The sequence below is a fragment of the Miniopterus schreibersii genome (genome assembly GCF_964146895.1).
Source record: "Miniopterus schreibersii genome assembly, chromosome: 4".
Classification (NCBI taxonomy): domain Eukaryota; kingdom Metazoa; phylum Chordata; class Mammalia; order Chiroptera; family Miniopteridae; genus Miniopterus; species Miniopterus schreibersii.
Genome location: NC_138105.1, coordinates 89,602,568 through 89,622,499, shown reverse-complemented (window position 1 = coordinate 89,622,499; position 19,932 = coordinate 89,602,568). Strand labels below are relative to the sequence as shown.

The window sequence follows — 19,932 nt, the reverse complement described above, 5'->3', positions numbered from 1 at the left end:
CACATTGCGGACAGATAGAAATGAGACAGGCAGAGAAGACAAGGTGGGGCCTCTAGGGCACTGAGACGCTTCAGCCTCGGGTGGCGCCAGCACCAGCTGCGTGGTGCCGCAGAGAGAGCCGCAGACGCTCGCGCACTCCCAGCCCCCCGTGGGCGCCCATAAATCCTAATGGACGGTACTTGCGCAAGACTCCTGGTGATTTGTATGCGTATTAAAGTTGGACAACCACAGGCATAGAGCGCAAAGGGCACAAAGTGAGCCCAAGGTACAGGAAATAGGTCATTTGGTAAAAGCGCAGGGTTTGTGTGAGAGAAGCTTGATGACAGTGAAAGGCCTGCTCAAGGAATGAGAAGTTTCCCTGTATTCGGGGAGGGTTACTGGAAGTGTTTTGCGCCATTTGTAAAGGAGCATGGCCATCTGTAGTCTCCAGTACTCTCTGAGGACACGCCTTCCAGTCCGCCGACACTTTCAGAAATAGGTAGGCTCCTCAGGCTGCTGGGAGGCCATTAAGTGTACTAATATTTTATGATGTAAAGATGTCCCTATTAATGACTAGAAAGAGTAACCTTAGCTCTTAGTGTCATTGGGCTCTTCAAAGAGACAGCAGGAGCTAGGATACCGGGGATAAGAGAGATTGAGTATTCACAGCCACCAACAGACAGAATACGGAGGGCCAGGAGGGCCCCAGGCCCACAGTACATGACTCTTCCAGGGTTTCTAAAGCTGACGTGTGTACCTTCTTTCGCCTGACCTTTGGTGATTCCCCGCTTATTTGAATTCTTACCTGAGGCAGGTGGGATGCTGAGCGGAGCTAGATGTCGCCATCCTCCTGGAACAGCCTCTAGGTTAGTCATTTGCGCCATCACTGCACATTGGAATCACCTGGGGAGCTCGGCACACTCCGGCTGCTCGGCCACATTCCCAGACTAATGGCAGGATTATCTCTAGGAGTGCTAACCATCAGCCAGATACGGCTAGAATCACGTGAATGCTCTCAAACCGAAAATTACAGTAAAAGAGAAAATATTCTTCTGGTTCAGTGTGCAGAGTAAACTCTGACGGTTACCCTTTATTAGGTCCATGACGCATGGCAAACACTGAGGTCTGTGTTTCACATGCATTATCTGTTTAGGAGCCCCACAGATAGATAACTGTGTATCAAGGAAGATTTTTACCATAATCCCCAGTTTACAGAATGGTAAACTGAGGCTCAAAGAAAAGAATGCAGTTGCCTACACTCAGGAAGCAGCTGAGCTGAGATTCAACCCAAGGGAGTAAGACTTAGATAAGCCTGCTCCCTGGTCCAAATCACAAATCCTGAGAATTATTTGTAGATTTTTTCGTTCTTCTCGATGCTGATGCAATGCTATTTTATACATAGTATTTTTAAAAAATATATAAAAATAATGTATTCTGTGATTCAGTTTGTGAATGATCAGTGTAGTGGGTGGTGCCTTGTGTATTTCAGGCATTCAATAACTGCTTTTATTTTTGTTACTTATTGATTTTAGAGAGAAAGGAGGGGAAAGGCAGAAACATCGATTTGTTGTCCCACTTATTGATGCACTCATTGGTTGCTTCTTGTATGTGCGCTCACCAGGGATCCAACCCACAGCCTTGCTGTGTGGGGACGACAGTCCAACCAGCTGAGCTACCCAGCCAGGGCAGTAACTGCTTTTTAAAGAAAAAAGTTAATTCATGGGGATTTTGTAAAGAAATACAGAGGCATCTGAGTAAATCAAACTTATCACTGAAAAATACATGTGGCAGTGTATTTTTAACAGCCATTGTCAGCTGCTCCACCTTATTTGGTTTACTGACAAAATATGGACTCTTCTCTGTATTTGGGGTCTCGCTTGCCCACTCTGGAGTTCCTCAGTCTCCCCAGTCTTTTTCCTATCTCAAAATGGGGAGACTTCACACATGCTATTCTCTCCACTAGACTCATCTCCCCCTACTCCCCTCTCCTCTTTCCACCCCGACACCATCACTACCCCTCTATGCCCAGATTACACCCTCAAATTCCAATTTAAATGTAATTTCTTTGCACAGCATCTACTGACTTCTCAAGACCCTCCTCCCATAATTCTTCACTCTTCTTCCTTCCTTTCTTAAAACACTTTATCACAATCCATTATTATTTACTTGCAGGTTTATTTGTTTAATAACTGATGCTTCACTACACTTTGCCTTCCTTGAGCAAAGGAATAATGCCTTGTTTACCACTGTATTTCTAGTGCCTAGGAAATACCAGGCACATAGTAGTTGCTCAGTAAAAGCCATTGTTAAGTGTTTTTAAGTATAAGCTGGTTTAATTCCTAAAGAAAATATTGAGTTTTCTTAATTCCCAGTCTTACTAGGTGATCTAAGTTATATATTGTTGTCTCTCCTCACTTCAGTGTTCTCAACTGATGCTTAAAAATAAATAATCGACTCAATATTTAGTGTTTCCATTCAGGGCCCTTTCCATTCAGTGTTTTGGAAAGTCATTTACCTGCAGGAAATCACTGAGAATCAGTGTAAATTCAAGAAAATCCCCCAGAGACAGAAAGTAACCAGAGGGTGAATCCATTAGTGTGTGTGTGTGTTTTATGACCTGTTCATTTAGGGGGGAAATATTTTATCTCAAGTTAATTTCCTAGGATTAATTAATAAATTTTGAAAGAACTGGTTAATTTTCAAATGCAACTATACAACTTTCTTCCAGTAATTCACCTTAAGGGATATAGAGTGATGACTCTGACCCCATGTTTGTTTGGACAGTAGACTCTACTCAGTGGAAAAGCATGTTATAAAGTGAGATGTTGAGCACAACCAATGACCTCACTTTAATAATGCCATATATAGCCAGGCAAGGAAAAGAAAGAAAAGGCACCCGCATCAGATAGCAAACCGTTACTTGGCTTAATACAAAGATGATGAGCCTTGAAATCATCTGACCTTTGTTCGAATTCTGGTTCTGATATTAGCTTTGTCACTTTCCTTGGGCATATTATTAGTTACCTCGCTGAGTTGTTATAAAGATTAAAATATAGAATATATGCAAAGTGTTTCACATAATCTCAAAAATGTCCAACTCTTACAACTGATTAAAGGAAGAAAAGAGCGATATTAAGTCAAGGAAGAAAGATCCATGGTGAAGGAGAGATTTGAAATTTAGTCACTCATTGAAGATAAATCTTTACTTAAACCTCATATGTGTCAGATTCTTTGGGTACTATGTTGAAGAAGAGAGACGTGATTTCTTGAAGTCTCCATTTTAATAGGAGAAGACGGAAGTTTCAAAAATAGAATTCTGAAGAGAAAAGGGTGAAAGGCTGTAATGCGACAGAGACTTTCCTGGAGTTGGAGAAGCATAGGGGTGGCCACTCTGGGGCAGGTCACCCGGGAGATGACACATGCAGCCAGCCATGGGCAGACCTGGGGGCAGAGTATTCTAGGCAGATGCCCTTCCCTTAGTTCAGATGTATGCTTCTGAATTAGGTCCCCTTACCTCTTACTTGCTAGTGAAAGGCGCTGGAGGTCATGGGTCCTTCTACCCTGTTTCTTAGGCCAGGTGTCCTTTTGAACATCAGACACCTGTCCAAATTCCTAATCTTTGTTTAGCTTCTGACCAGGATAAATGTTTATTTCTCCAACGAATTTGGTGAGAGATATGAGAGAGATCACCAATCTGTTCTTGACCTTGGTGATAACCTTTCTTTACCTTGGCACTGCCGATCTAGGCTCATTACTATTGTCTGGTCCCCACTTGGCAATCTACATACAGGGTGTGGCAAGAGTAGGTTTACAGTTATTTGTATGGAAAATAATTCAATATTTAATAAATAATAAAACAAGAATAAACTGTTTTGCATCCTCACAACTGTAAACCTCCTTTTGCCCCATGCTGTATTTCTTGATTCACATTAATATTTGAGATTTTTTTTTCCAACTTAACTGTTTGGGTTCTTGCCCAATATTTAAGGTGACCATCTAGAGTCAGGCAGACCTGCACTGGAAATCTGAGTATGTTATTAACCAGCTGTGTCACTTTGGGCAAGTCCCTCAACTTTTTACAATCTTAGTTATCTCCTCTGAAAATTGTGGTCACACAGCCAGACTCAGAGGCGAATGTGAAGATTAAATGAAGCAGTGTGTTGAGCACTTAGCGCAGTAGCTAGCATCATTCCGTACGCAGGCAATCAGTTAATAACGACAGTGTGAAACACACACACACACACACAGAGAACACAAGTTATTTACCCTTATGGCAGGCCCATACACGGCCAGAAATGATGTTAGGAAATTCTGACCTGCGCAGAAGATGGAATAACTAAAGGAGTTAAATTACAGTTATAACACCCAAAACCAGGGTCTTTGAGAACTTGTTCACATAATGTGATCACAACACTGTGAGTGATCAAATATCTACCATAAAGATAAAAAAAAACAGAAAAATTCAGGAATTGATATCAGCTGCCCCATGATCTACGTCTTCCTAGCTCTCCTGCCACTGAAGGGACTGTCCTGAGAACTGCCCTCCGCCCTGTCCCCTTCGGGTATCTTCTCCTCAGCCAGCATCAGCGTGACCTTGTTCCATCCACAGGGGTCTCACCTCCGTGGAAGCGGGTACACGAAAATATTTTGAGGGAATTAATGTCAGTGGGCTCTAAAAATAAGAACAAACACAGCCGCCACCGCAACCAACCAGACGGTGCTGACGCCCGACTGTGACACGGCGGGTTGTCGCGGCTCGGTGCCTGAGCAGGGCCGCAGGCTCGGGAAGCGGGAAGGGGTCAGAAGTGAGAAGCGACATAAGTGATTAGCTCCCTGCACGGACACGGGATGCCGGCCTGCTGACGACCAAGTCAGGCATCTTAGTTGTGAATCTGTGACGGTGTCTGCAGTTTGCACCACAAGGAAAGGTGAAGGGAACAGAAGACCACATTTTAGGACCGCATGTGATGGTGAGGGAAATATTTTATTGGTGGTGTGATTTCCCGACAACTTTGATGAACCTGCAGACTTTACCCCTCTCTCCTCCATTCATGCTTCTACTTGTTAATGTTAACCCTCCCTGTTAATGTTAACCCTCCTACTAAAAACACCACCACGTGGTTGCTGTGAGTCAGAAGTACTCGGCCTGCATGTTCCCTGTGGCCTTCCCAAATCAGGGCTGGCGGGAAGGGCTGGCGTGGAGGTGGGGGGCTGAACGCGAATCTCAGCTCTGCCATTACTCGCCCTACAGCTTGGGCAAGTAGCCCGCCCTTCCTTTACCCCAGTCTCCACGTCTGACTTAAAGAACGCTGAGGATGATGATAGTACATACCTCACGGGCTGCTCAGTTTTGCAGCTGTAGCGTGAAAGCCGGTAGAGACAGTAAGTAAACTAATGAGCATGGCTGTGTTCCCAATAAAACCGTATTTATAAATCAGGGGACGGGGATGGACTTGGCCAGAGTTCCAGTTTGCCAGCCCCTGGCCTAGGTCACTTTAGATGTGAAGGAACTTTAGGGCTCACCTGTTTTACATATGAGACAACTAAGAGACAGGAAGAGGCTGTGACTTGTCCAGCTCTCCCCTAACTCTCCCCCCAAAAAACATCTCACAGGTAGTGTTAAAAACAACAACACCCAAACTAGTTATTCTTCTTATATAACTCATGATATCGTTTTCATCTGTAGAGTTCCAATAATGACGTCTTATTTTCCAGAAACAAAGATTTTCACTAGGATGCATCTCATACTTTCCACTTATCTTAGGTTCATTCCCCAGAAGCAGAGGGAGAGCGAAGGATTCTTGGGCAAGTGATAAGCAAGGAGGAGAAATAAGATAGGAAAGGGGAGGTGGTAAACCAAACCAGGTTTAGATTTCAAGCAAAAGTCATTCAGAGTATAAATTCGAGCGTGACTGCACAGGGATCTCTGGACTGTAAATCGCTTATGAGTCATCCTGTTCCCCACCAGGTAGTCACTGGTTAACGGACACCCTGGAGGTTACAAACTCTCCACGTATTTCCCAGTGGCCCAAAGCTGCCCCAGGGGCCCAGTGGCGGGACACTGAAGAGGTTGCGCACAGGAGAGAGATGATCACTCCAAAAAAATGTGTATGTGTTTGTGGGGAGGTGTGGAATGCAAAAATGATCTGAGGGAATCTGGGAGGGGCACTGGTGTTGTCTTCTCCATGCCCTTATCAACAAAAGAAAACACGGAAATTAACCTGTTTGAAGGTGTAGACCAAAGATTCCTGCTGTAAGCTAGATACTTAGTTTCTTGTTTGATCTATAAAAATTCATATGAATTCTGTGTTTTCCTTTAATATCTCAATGATTACTTACTCAGGGGTCTTTCTAAATCTATTTGCTATCTTCAGAAGTTGTTTTGCGCAGCTAGAGTGGCTCAGCGGTTGAGCAACACGACCCAGGATCCAGGAGATTGTGGTTCGATACTGTCAGGGCACAGGCCCGGGTTGCGGGCTCGATCCCCAGCAGGGGGGTGTGCAGGAGGCAGCCGATCAATGACTCTCATCATTGAAGTTTCTCTCTCTCTCTCCCTCTCTCTTCCTCTCTCTGAAATCAGTAAAGACATCTATTTTTTTTAATTGTTTTGTCTGATACCTGATTTTTTTTAATCTTTCAATTTTAGTTTATTTTTTTCTACCATCACTCTCCCACTGTACTTTATTTCCTAGAAGAACTTCAGTCTTAGTCAATAACATCTTTTTTTTAAAAAAAAATCGTTATTTTAAAAATATCTCAACCGCTGAGCCACAGAGGCTGGGCCAAATAACATCTTAATGATTTCCTTTTCTCATATCCTGATTATACTTCCCTTTCCGTATAGAAGGTTGGAAGGGGGCAGCCAGCTCTTTGTATACCACAGAACTCAGGCTCCCAAAAGGAAAAAAAAGAAAACCAATCAGATGAGCATCCATTTTACTATTCAGGTTTCTTAGAGTAAATTCTTATGTGCTTTTCCAGTCTAACTTTAAGAGAATCTGAAATACAAGGTTTCTTCCCCAAGTGGAGTTAATCCAATTATTTGACATAAACATTATAATATTTTTACTATAGGTTCCAGTTACCCAAATATTCAGTTATTACGGATCTTCTATCCCTAGGCATTCTTGTTCATAATTTTATTAAATTTTTCTATTGATTCTCTTTACATAGGTTTATTCAGTTACATCATGATTATGTTTAAAGTTTTCAGGGTGATTTTTTTCAAACATGACTATGTGAGTTGCTGAAATAGTAAGTAGTAGTAATCATCTACCCTGGACATAAATCTGAGACCAAATATCCTAGACTGATGAATTAATTCATTCATTCTTATTGGCTACTTGCAAGGGCATTCATGTAAGACATGTGGAGTGAGTTCAGGTCCCTTTTCTGGTCATACCCAAGTCCCTATGTCACAAAATCTTTATCAAAAATTTATGGTCAGTAGTAACACCTCTTCTCCCTTTGGTGGAAATCTGTGGTTTTTATCTGTGCAACATCCATTCCTCCTCTTTCTGTTAACAGCACATTAATAATCTTTCATTGGGCAATTACTCCTCAATCATTCATAGTCCAATGGTTCGGATATGGTTTACCCCAGCTTCAGGACCAGGGGTGAGAACCAGCCCACCAATAAGAGCAAGTGTTAGGTTGAAGTTGGAACTATGATCCAAGACCCCATAGACTGTCCTATCTTGTAGTTTTTGTGGAGTTACTAAAATGCTAATCTTCTCAGGGTTGCTAACTGAAATCATAGCACAGCAGCTGATGGCCATCTTTGGAAGAGAGCCTGTCTGAGGATGAAGTGAACTTTCATAAAATCAAATTGTGAGATGCAATAGTTTAAGACTCTGAATCCACCTGTACTCAAAGCTCAATACCCTGGACTGTTTTAGTTACATGACCTAATATTCACTTCAGCTAGTTCAAGTTTGGTTTCTGTCACTTGCAACCCCAAGAGCACTGAATAATATGCTACTGGGTAATACACTTCAAAGAATTAAATGAGCAGTTGTTGATGTTTATCATAGAGTGAGCCAGCTAGTAAGCAAGCACTCAATAAATATTAGCTATAAATAATAACTGCAATTATAATTTATCAATCAGAGTACCTCAAACAAGTTAGGTAAATGCACCGAACTTGGAAAATAATAAAAATAAAAGTAAAAGTCCCTTGTAGAATTAGCAAGTGGAGATGTTTGCAAAGGGGGTTTTAACAAACAAACAAACAGAAAAGATACTACAACTGGTTTTAGAAGCACAGAAGTAGGGAGAGACTACTCTGACTGAGGGTGGAGACAGCTGGTGGTTTTTAATACCTTTCTATGCTTTTGGAGATCCTCTAAGTTTTGGAGGTCCCTTGACAAACTATAAAGCAGGTGAAAATGTACCTTTCCCATACAAAATTTAAATGTGTACAATTATAGATATGGTACTACATTTTACAGACATTTAATTAAACTAATTTCAGCACTGCAGTTTGCTTTTTAAATATGGGGCCAATATGTACATTTTTTAGAATTCCAACATTTTTATTGTTGGAATTCTTGTAAACCCTAGACTCTCTAATTCAGACATCGGGTGGATAAGTAGCCCTAGCAGAAGTATATCAGGAAGGGACTCAGAGTGCTGTGACTCTAACTTTGGGAAACTCTATTTTATACACTGACTTACCTATCTTTGGCCATCTCTTAGTGGCCATCCCTAGGAAACCAAATGGCAAGAGATTTAAAAAATCATTCCTTAGGGCCTTCCATGTCAGTGCTTATACATCAGTTTTGCTCACTTACTTATTGATAAGGCACAGCTCTTCTCCCCGGCAGGTCATGAGAAGCAGTTGGCACGAAGGACTTTTCTCCCTTTCTATCCTTTCATGGCATAAGGGGTGTGCTGCTTCATCACTGCTGAGACTGTGCGTAAATAGGATTAGTATCCCCGCGGTGTCGGAGCGCAGGTAATGTCCTCCTCTAACAATTTTACCTAGATTTAAAGCATCAGTAATTTCATTTTGCATCTGAGGCACCATTTCTGTATTCTTGAAGATCGATTAATTAGAGGTGGTGCTCAAAGGTATACTCCTTCAAAAAGTGTCCTGTAACTCCAGCTCTGCTTTCCTGTTGGTCATGTGACTATGAAATCTAATCTCTGTTAGGTTCAGAGATCCTTTGCCTGGACTATGATTTTATTTCTGTGACGTTAACTCAGGCTGAAATAGTTGAGAATGATAGAGGAGATAAATCTAGAGGAGTTTTATTTATAAAGTCACAGAGTTACTAGGAAGGGCCTGAGTCCTTTAATATTCTCTTATAAACTGTGTAATCTTATGGCTACTTCACCTCTGCTCCTGTGTCCTCATAGATAAAATGGGAATAATAGTAGTTAACATTTTTTAGGCATATAGTGGGGGTTAAATATGTCAACATATTGTATATAAAGCATTTGGAACAGCATCTGACATACTGATATCATTTTATTATTGCATGTTATATTTTTAGTTAAAAAATTAAATTGATTTATATGTCATCAGACTTACTGTGGCCAAGAATTTTATGGAAACTCGGTTTTAATGTTAGTGCTACCTGCTGAAGGAGAAACAGCCAGGACTCGGTGGCCATGGAATTCACATTTCTAATTCTGCAGAGTAAAACCTCATTGAGCCTTAGGCCCATAATTTGGAATTTATGGTCATTCAGGAGTAATTTTATTTTCCAGGGTCTGTGAAGGCAGTGTTTGCAGACAAATAAATAAAAGGTATTTTTGACTAGCATAGGGGGAAAAAAATTTGATAAAATTACTCTAGGAATATTCCTTAGCACATAAAAATAAAGGTGCATTTGTATATGTTATATGGAGAGGTTATTTTAAAATGGTTCTTATTTTTATATTACAGTATATCCATGAAGGCATATACTTGACAATACTTCATTACTAATTGGTAAGTTTGTGCTATTGTGTGTTCTAAAAGTAATAGATGCATATTTTCTTCCTTCATATTATTTCTGACTTTAATATTACAGAAATTTCTGCACATTATTTAAAATCACTCCAATTAATATTCAAGCTAAAAGGTTGATTATTCATTTTTAAAAATAGTAATAAATACAAATGTATAAATGATTTAAAATGTTAAATAGGTAATATCTAGTCAAAAATTTTAAAACTTTTGAAAGATTCACTGCTGTTGACTAATCCTTCCTTACCGGAATATTCTCTTTCCTTGGCTTTGACCACACCCCGGGAGCTTTCCTCCTGCCTCGTGGGCCAGTCCTAATTCAACTCTTCTGATGGCTGTAATTGTCCTTCCCCAGAAGATTCTTGTCTAGATCCTCTAGTCCTCTTATTCTGTTCTTCCTCCCGGGATAAGTCTCACAGACTCCCATGATTTAAGTTGTTTACATCCTCAGGATCATCAAATGCACACTCATTCATTAAAACATTTGTATCAGGTTTCTACTTTGGGCACTAAGGACTGGAGTTCCGCAGTTAGGAAAGCATTTTATTTTGAGCTTTCATTCCATGCAAGAAGATAGAATTAGAGTGAGTGAAATAAAATGCATTAGATGGTGATGCATTCCAAGGAGAAATATTAAAGCAGATAAGAGAAATGGTATCAGGATGGAACATGAAAATTGTGTTTTGGCCCCTGCTCAGCTCTCAGTTCTGAGCTTCAGGTGCAGGTACCCATGTGCCCAGGGCACCTTGAATGGGTGGCCTAGGTAAGTACCTTAAACTTACCATGACTCAACCTGAATGTATCGCCCCCCTCAACTTTATTCCATCACCACCAATGAGTAGCGCAAACCTGAAATGTGAGGGTCACCTTTGAATTCTCCCTCATTCCGTCTGTCACAATGTTTGGCCAGTTCTCCAGTATAACGCCAGCCATTTCTCTCTCTCTCTTCACTGTCACTATCCTCATTCAGACCAAAGTCACCTCTCACCTGGGCCCCTGCAATAGCAGATCCTCCACAGCCATGACCGTCTTCCCCCAGGGCGATTAAAACCCATCTTGTCACTCCTCCACCTGAACAGATCAGTGCTTCCAGATCGTTCCAGCGCAGCTCTCCAGCCCCATGGCTCTTAGAGCTCTCGCCCAGGCCTCCAGTCTCCCGCTGCTCTTTCACTCCTACGCTGTCCTCTCCTGGCCCAGGATATGTGCACACACTTCTGTCTTCTTCCTGGAATACTCTCCCCCAGCTCCTCATCGCTCTTACCCACCTTTCAAATCTTAATTGAAGAATCGCTTCATCAGGCACACTTCATCCAAACCCTCAACCTGAGTTATTTGTACCAATTACGAATTCCTAAGATCCTGTCTCCCCCACTTCACAGCGCACCCTCCATCTGCTCTCACTTCTATAATGGCTCTTTCCCTCTCTGCAGTGGGAGCTCCTAGTGGACAAGGACCACATCTGCCTTTTCAACACAACACCCGAATGCTTATAAAAAATGTTTGACACAGACTAGGTGCTCAGCATTTATTTGCTAAATAAATGAACTAACACTAGAGCAAAGCTTACTAGCACGTGGCTGATGACGGCTTTTACGTGGCAGTTATATGCTTCATAGGCAGAGATGACTTTGAATCATGACTTCCTAAGAGCACTTACCTTTTGCCTCCTCATTGTATTCCTGGAATCCTGGAGGACACGCTCTAACAACTGACACATCTCCAGTTTCCAGCAGTGCCCTCCCTTGCACGTCACTGTTCCAATTTTCACCTTCCTAAGCAGTTATCAGCAAAGTCTTCCAGAGAGATGTCCTAGTGTTGATTCAGCTGTACAATAAGGATCCACTTTAGGTATAAGTTGATATCAGGTTTCCTAACTAGTAGAAGTGTCTCTTTATTTATATTAGTTACAGCTTTTGGTAAGAGGTATCCCTGAGATGTTACCACATAAAGAAAATAAATAATCTTTTATCGTTTCTCCTTTTGATTGCTGCTTGGGTCTTGAATACATTTTCTTCTTAACCTAAACTTAATTCCCTTCAAATATCTGCTCCTCTCTTCTCTGGCTAATCTATGATAATTGCACCAAATTTATGTCCACTCAGTCTTTATAGATTAATGCTACTAAGCCTTGTTTGCTTTCCTGTCCATTCATTATGCCTCACTCATTAAAAATCTCTAATATTTATCAATCACATGCCAAATGCTATGCATATATTTGTCATTCTACAACAGGGGTGGGTAACCTTTTGCCTGCCAAGGGTCATTTGGATATTTATAGCATCATTCTCGGGCCATACAAAATGATTGACTTAAAAATTAGCTATGATAAAAGCTCCTAGATTTATTGAATTTCGAGTCCCGCCTGCGGTTGCCTTTGGAGGGCCAGACAAGCGATTTTGTGGGGAGTATATGGCCTGTGGGCCAGACATTCCCCACCCCTGTTCTACAACAATCAAATGGAGAAGGTACTATTATTATTTTCATTTTTATAAAAGAAGAAACTAAGGTTTGGAGAGGTTAAGTGACCCACCCAATCACAAAGGCTACTAAGCATCTGAACTGAAATTTGAACCCAGAGTTAGGCCTCTGGTTCCTAGGCCAGTCATCATCATTTTCAGTGGATGGCAATATTTGTGGTTTTGTTCTGTTCACTGAATTTTGGTCTTTCAGCCTAAACTGAAGTGAGCCTAAGTAGTAGGGGCAGGCAGTGCAGAAGGTGCCGCCTGGATAATCAAGGTCAGAAGGAAAATCCTGTGTTGAGGTGTTGTCCAGAGCAAGAGATCTCTAGGCCTTCACCTTGGTTTCCCTGAGGTTCAGACTACGTTAGGAATCCTCTGGGTATAATATTAACCATCTCAACTTTGTTTTCCCTCCAATATGGTCAGCTTGTGTAAAAGATTCCCATTGTATGTAAGAGAGGGAAAAAAAAGGAGATCCGCACTGTTTGCGGTGCCGTTTTACCGCCTCTCATGCAGAAACTCCCTAACCGGTGAGGGCTCGGCGCTCGCCCCCTGCTCCCCGCGCCGCCAGGGCAGCTGCGGGCTTCCCGCGTCCCCGACTGTCCCGAGCCGCGCGCGGTGCGCTCCGACCCGGGCAGTAATGCCGAACAGGAATCCCCATCTCCGCAAGGAAACGGGTCAAGTGCAGCTCCGGCCAGGCCCCTGAGGTGCTGCGGGGCCTGCGGGGCCTGCGGGGCCTGCGCGCCCGCGGCCGCCCCTCCCAGCGGCGGGCGCCCTCTCCTCTCCCCAGGCACCGCGGGCCACCCGGGCGCAGGGGGGCCCGTCCTCCTGCAGCCGCCTAGGGCTCCTGGGCCCAGGGGGTTCCCCTGCAGGCACCAGCCTGCAGCCGGCAAGGTCGGGGCCCCGGGGGCCAAGGCTGTGGAGCCTAGTGGTTAGGGAAGCAGGGAGCGGAATCCAGTCCCGGTTCGCTTCTAGCCACCGGGTGATTCTGGACACGTTCCTTAGCTTCGACGTGCCAGTGCCTAAATCCAGAGTATGGGGGAGCTGAGGCGATAGCTGAACTAGGACTGTCGTCGGAATTAACTGACGAAGCACCGCGGGCGCGTAGTAGGCGCTCGGTGAGGGTAACGAGGAGGAGGAGGAGGAGGCAGGCGCCCAGCCTCGTGTCCAGGATGTAGGTGGGACCTAGGACTTTTAAAGGTATTCGCCCAGGGGTGGGGGAGGGCGCAGCGGAGCACCTGCCCGCACACCCCCCGGTCCCCGGATAAACTCGGCTGCGCGGGGACAGCCGAGGGGCCGGCTCCCTGAGACGGCGGGATCCCCGAGCCTGGCGGCGCCGGGGCGCAGCGGGCGTCCCTCTGCGCGGCTGGGCCCCTCCCTCCCGGTGCGGCCCCGAGCGCTCCCGCCTCCGCGGGCTCGGCGGCCGCGGCCCGATCCAGCGCCGCGGGAGGGACGAGGCAGCCTCGGGGTGTGCGAGTCCCGCGGGGGCCCCGGGAAGGGGGAGAAGGCGAGGTGCGGTGCAGACCGCGGGAGAGCGCGGTGCCCCGGGCGGCCCCGGCCCCTTCCTCAGGTTGCCGGCCTCCAGGGGGCCGCTCTGGCTTTTGGGACCCCGAGGCGCAGCCCCTGAACAGCTGGGGGTCCCCGCGCGTCACGCGCCCGCGGGGCCGGGGGCGGGAAGGAGGGAGGGGCGCGGGCTCCGCGCGGCGGGAGTGGGCGGCGGGCGCGGGCGCGAGGGCGGGGGGCGCGGGCGGGAGTCCGCACGTGCGCGCGCCCGGAGGGGGCGTGGGGCCCGCGGGGCGCGTCCCGCCCGGCCACCCGCCCCCCCGGCCCCGCCGCCCGGGCCGCGCGGCCCTGCACCCCCTCCGGGCGCGTGCCGCCCGCGCCCCCCGCTCCCGCGCCCCACCCGCCCTCCTGACGAGTCCCCGCCGCAGCGGGCTGGAGCCTGGAGGCAGCGCTGCCTCCGGCTCCCCTCGCCCCCCTCCCTCCTGCTATAAATAATCGGGACCAGCGGGTCGGGCACGTCGCCGGGCGCGGAGCCGGGACCCCGAGGCCTCCTGGGGGACGGGGCAGAGGGTGAGGAGCCGGAGGAGGGAAGGAAGCGGGCTCCGAGGCTCCAGAGGAGGCAGCGGCGTTTTCCTTCCTTTCTTGGCTTCCTTTCTTTCTTTTGCGGCGTCTTCTCTATCCCCCCGCCCGCCCCCAATCCAGCGGATTGCTCCACACTCCCCCGTCGGCTCACCCCGCCCCCCACTCACCTGGCCCGCGGGACGCTGCTCCCGGGAAATAAAGTTCAGAGTCCGGGCGCCGCGGGGCCCAGGGGCGGTCTGGGGAGCCGTCTCCCGCCCGCGCCCCTCGGCCTCAGGCCGGGTCTGCGGATTTCGGGGCGCACAGGCCGGCCGCGGACCCGCCCGCGGGGCGCGAACTGCCTCCGCCCGCGGCGCCGAAACTTGCAGCCGCCGGGCGGCTTCGTCCTAAGGGAAAGGGCGGCCCGGCCGTTACCCCGGGTCGTCTCGGGGGCCGCGTTCCTACAGCGCTCAGCGATGTGTGTGCTAGGCACGTAGAGGTTTCCCCTTTAATTTTATTTTTATTGTATTATTATTATTTTTCTCTTCAGCAGGAAGACCCGCCGGGTCCCAGGCAGCCGCCGCGGCCCCGCGGACGCTCGGCGCGCCGTGCGCATGCGCCGCCCATTAGCCTCGCTGCACCGGGCGCACTAAGTTGGGTCTCCTCTCTCCGGCGAACCCCTCAGCCCATCGAAACCTGAAGGGATGTGGAGAGAGCGGAAAAAAGGCTACCTTGGGATCTGGCCGTTCCCCCTGCTGATCGCCGCGGTCTGCGCGCAGAGGTGAGTGCGCCCGGGCGCTGGTCCCCCCTCACTTGAAGGCTCTGCCTGCATCCCTCTGCCAGCCGGGTCGGAGGGATGCTGAGGCGCCGTGCCTGCTGCCTCACTGATGCCCGTTTATTGTCTTTTCTCCCTTCAGTGTCAATGATCCTAGTAATATGTCCCTGGTTAAAGAGACGGTGGATAGACTCCTGAAAGGCTATGACATTCGCCTGAGACCAGATTTTGGAGGTAATGGGGTTGCCTTGGAAATAAGAAACAACCCAGCTATAGCCCGAGCTGCCTTGTGAGCTTTGTGCTTGGCCGCCGTCTCTTCCCTCTCCCTCACCGCGCTGACTGGGGGTACTGACTGTGTCTCTTTGTTACCACACTGAGAAACTGGCCCAAACTTAAGCCGATTTGTTACTAGCCAGCACCTGGATGGTCTTTCAGGGAGACCCTTGTAGCGTGCCTTGGCGATTGCTGCCCTTCGGCTTCACTGTCATAAATCCTTGGCTCCTTCAGTGACAGATCTCTTAAGTTTAGTTAATGGTGCGCCCGGGGAACCTGGCTTAATGAAGGCTGTTGTGAACATTTTTGAGGACAAGATGTGCAGACAATTGGTTGAGAAGTGGCATTAACCCCCTGTGCCCGCCTACTTTGGAAGAGTTCTGACCGTGCTTTAAAGTGGCTGGTGTCTGGATATCATCCAGTCCTGGAAACCTCACTGCAGGGGCAGGGGAGAGTGTGTGTGTGGGGGGGGGCTGGGGGGCTTGGAGGGTAAGGGGGAGAAGGGCCGGGGACCTCTTTCGCTGCAGCCTTAGAAACCCTGATGTGCCCATTTGATTTTGCTCCAGCCTCACGAAGCTCGGAGAGTTAAAACCTGCACACAAAAGCTGTGGGGGTGAGTGAGGAGGAGGGTTTCAACGCAATATTTAAAATTCCCTTGGGCTGGGGTGTTCCTGCGCTTTGGATGAGTTGAGTGTGTTTTCCTGCTGAGACATCTACATGTGTGGACAGAGCTGGAGTCCCTCAGCCATCAGAACACATGTGTGCATGTTCAATAGGGCACTTCCTAGAGAAGCTTCTACCACCCTTTAAAAAGGCAGTAGGGACTTGAATGGGGGGGGGGGCGACTTGGGGCAGAGTGTCCCATGCCCGGGGACAACTCTTGCTAAGAATGAATGAAGTTCTGAGGAATCACGTGGCTGGCCCTCTTGGTTTTCAGGTCCCCCCGTGGCCGTGGGAATGAATATTGACATTGCCAGCATCGATATGGTTTCTGAAGTCAATATGGTGAGTACTGAGGTTTATGACTGTGTCTACACAGACATTAATTGGGGATAGGAAGGAGAAAGGAGCCAGCCACTGGGGGCAGGTGTGTGTGTGTGTGGCTGTGAGTATGAAGTGGGGGCAAGGGCAGGGGATTTGGCTTTGGAACCCAGTGTGTTTGTGGTTTCGGAGCCAGCTCTTTTTGGTCCCTAAAGATTTTCCCAACTTGGTTCTTGGTTCGAATACTAGTGAGTAAAATGCATCACACATTCACATGCAAAATGCAGCCACGTGCAGGATCCCTTGCAGAAGCCACATTTCCTAAGGTTCAGTGGGAAACCAGGTTCATCAAATGTTGTTCTAGGTTTTGGGTGGGGTTGGGGGAAGAGGAGAAGCTTTTGGTTTAACATTTAAAAGAGAAGATTACCTATAAACTAAACTGTTGCAAAGAGACTGAATAAATTTCCCAGGTGATACTCATGTCCACTTGTTGCTTTCAGAGGTGACCTCTATACTACTGAGGGCAAGCCCCCCACCAGCCCCTTTAAGCCCCTCTGATCACCCAAATAAATAAAATAAAAATTGGCCATCCTTGTGTTCCAAAGGCAGACTCAGACCCATGTGTCCCCTCTGGGCATTTCTGCAAGGTTGTGCACCTTATGTCCTAAGCTTGTACAGTTTACGGATAGCAGCACTCCTTCGTGGCTACCTCCTTAGACTTGGGGCAAGGGCTGAGAGAGAAGGCCTCCGAGTTCCCTACTGGGAAACACTTGTGGGGGTTAGTTTCGTGCAGGTCCGCCCCCTGCTGCCCATGCTGGGGCACTGCAGACACACAAGAGAAGACTGGTGGCCCAGATACCCTCACTTACTCCCCGCTTTTCTACTCTGTTTTGAAGTTTCCTCTTTGGAAAAGTTACTTCTAGAAAGGGCACATTTCATTGTAGGGTTGCTTTCAATTCTGGTAGCACAGAGCACATTTCTCAGAAGACTGCCGAGAAACGGAATGTGCTAGTGTGTAAGGTTTAATGCCAACACTTCAAGCCAGCCCGCAGGACTTGAAATTTAGGACACTTACGGCCCAGAGCCCAGGTGCTGTGTAGTGGACATGCTCTCAGCATTACGCTAATTGTCACCTTCCCAGAATTCAAACAGAGAAAGCTCACATAGCCAGCCTCGTTCCCCTATACACTGCCCAAAGACAGGTGATAACCCTGAGGTATCACAAGATTCTGAAACATCTCATTGCCGCTGGAGGGAATATTCAACTCCTTCTCTAATGTTTCACTGACGTGGGTCTTTTTATTTTCTAGTTATTGGGCAGGCTTTTACCATGTAGGGTATAAACACAGACTCAAGGCAATCTTGAATGGTTCTGAAACTCAGATTTCCCACACATTTTGTAAGTCTCGTGTGGGTAGAGGATATTTCTTTCTTAGGACACTAATCTCTCAGATATACAAATACCCACTTTTGTGGGATTTTAGAGGTCATTCATCAGAATGTATTTTGAGTTTTACCATAAAAATTAAAAAATGTCCTAACGTGGCTACCTCCTAAATCCCAGGTACTTGAATCTAAATTGTGTTGCTAAAAACAAAGTAAGGTAGAAATTAGGTGCGCTTCAGTATATCCCACGTGTGACTGAATTAGGTCCTCTCTTTTGCATTTCGGTATATTCAAAATGCTCTTTTCTCTTCCCAAATTTTATTTTACCACCTTTCCTTTTATAATGTCACAAACACAGGATTTTATAGAAAAATTAAGAACTATTTAAAATCCAGAGAGAGTCATGACATAACTAAAAATTGCTGCAATAGATAAACTAAGAACTTAGATGTATTATAATCCCAAATTGTTTGGTACAGGTTTTTGTTTTTTTCTTGATGAGTTTAGTTCATTTTTTTTTAAACCTGTATGCAGCATTTTGGAGAGGTATCTGAATTGGACACAGTGCCAAGACCTGCTAGTCAAAATATAGACCCAGCTAAGGCGAGGTATCATCTCTTCAAGTTATTTACTGTTGCTGAAAAATCATGGGATGTTGGAAGTGTAAAAATAAATGTCAGGTTGTAAATAGGACAGCAGTGCAGCATTAATGATTAGAACTGAGTGTTAAAAATCCCCTTACAGATTCCTTTCTTGGCCCAGTGCTAACACACGTGGACTTGTCCAGACACATTTGGACTTACAAAATAAACTTATTTCAGCTAGCAGTCTCAGTAACCTTACATTACTCCTTCAAAGAAAAATTGTGTGATGTTTGCTATTTACTTAAATATGCTTATTTGATTTAACGCAGCAGATGGGAAATTCCATCACTAATGTCTCATTAAAGAAGATGTTTGTGGCATTTTGTCCCCTGCATACAGGTCTAAAAGGATTAGGGTTTTTAAAATTAGATTCAGTTCTGAAAAAACAGTTGATTGATTATTTAAGTGACACCTCAAAATTGATTAACACCCATGTTTCTGCTTTATTATCCTTTGTGGCCTGCAACCCCTGGTAATTGAGACTTTATTATAGCAAATATTTCTCTGGAGAATGGTAGGCACTAGACCATTTAAATTGTTACTGACTCGTTTGTACCAAAAGAAAAAGATCTGAGTGTGTGTGGTGATCCTGGTAAATGACAAAGCTAGAAAAACCCTGATCTGATCCAGGAGTCTGGGTGCTCGCTCTGCTTCTGCTGTGTAGTCATCCTGAGAGAATGACTCACCTGTGAAAGGGGACTGAGTCCCAGTTTACCTGTCTCAGGTGACCACCAGAATTAATGAAATATACATGTGGAAGGTATTGGCGTTCTGTGAACGTAGCCTGTGTAGAAGGTTGAATCCCACGCTGTCACTCAAGGGACCCAGCGTCCACTGCAGCCGCTACCCTAAGTAAGGCTGGGTCAGTAATTCACATCAGCATGTCTCAGTTTCCTTACGTTTGAAATGAGAGGGGACATGTTAAGTTGATTTCCAACTCAAAGTAACACATGTCTCTGGTCTGGTTTATTACAATAGCTCTGTTGGGTACAAAGGCGTTCTAGGAACACTTGGAAAATCAGCACACACTAAGGAAAATGCAGAAAACCTAAATGTCCTGCAGTCCCGAGTTCTTACTCAGGAGGGTGACAGTGGCATCTTACTCAGACATGTGACTCAGGTTGGCTCAGTGGAACATCTTTGGAAGACCGTGATGTCAATTAGAATGCTCCTGAACAGAAAGCTTGGCTTTCCAATGACATATTTTTAGATGTCTTGGTTAAACTGGCAGGAATCTTTTTGTTAACATTCTTGATGAAAAGTGCATTTTAAGATCCAAAATTGGCTCTGAGGATTATGGACTAAAATAACTTTCTCTTCATTTAAAGCAGATTCTTCTCCATCTTGAAACAACACATTTGCCACCAGAGAGTGAAGCAATATTTCACTTTTGAGGAAAGGATTCTAGTAAACACAAAC

At 46.0% G+C, this 19,932-nt stretch overlaps 1 protein-coding gene and 1 long non-coding RNA gene across 4 annotated transcripts in view; one reads left to right on the top strand and one right to left on the bottom strand.

The window, feature by feature from the left end:
- LOC308555540 overlaps nt 1-15,102 on the bottom strand; it is a 54,180-nt gene extending 39,078 nt beyond the window's left edge. Inside the window, exon 1 of one of the 2 annotated variants that reach the window (XR_013998556.1) lies at nt 14,646-15,102. This is a non-coding gene — a long non-coding RNA (uncharacterized lncRNA). The remainder of the gene's footprint in view (nt 1-14,645) is intronic. The other variant, XR_013998557.1, reaches the window with a different exon arrangement.
- GABRB2 (gamma-aminobutyric acid type A receptor subunit beta2) overlaps nt 15,005-19,932 on the top strand; it is a 177,059-nt gene continuing 172,131 nt past the window's right edge. For both annotated transcript variants that reach the window (XM_081133932.1, XM_081133931.1), the window contains exons 1-3: nt 15,005-15,235; nt 15,372-15,463; nt 16,440-16,507. In XM_081133932.1, coding sequence (XP_080990058.1) covers nt 15,159-15,235; nt 15,372-15,463; nt 16,440-16,507 — 237 coding nt within the window. In that variant the 5' untranslated portion in view covers nt 15,005-15,158. The remainder of the gene's footprint in view (nt 15,236-15,371; nt 15,464-16,439; nt 16,508-19,932) is intronic.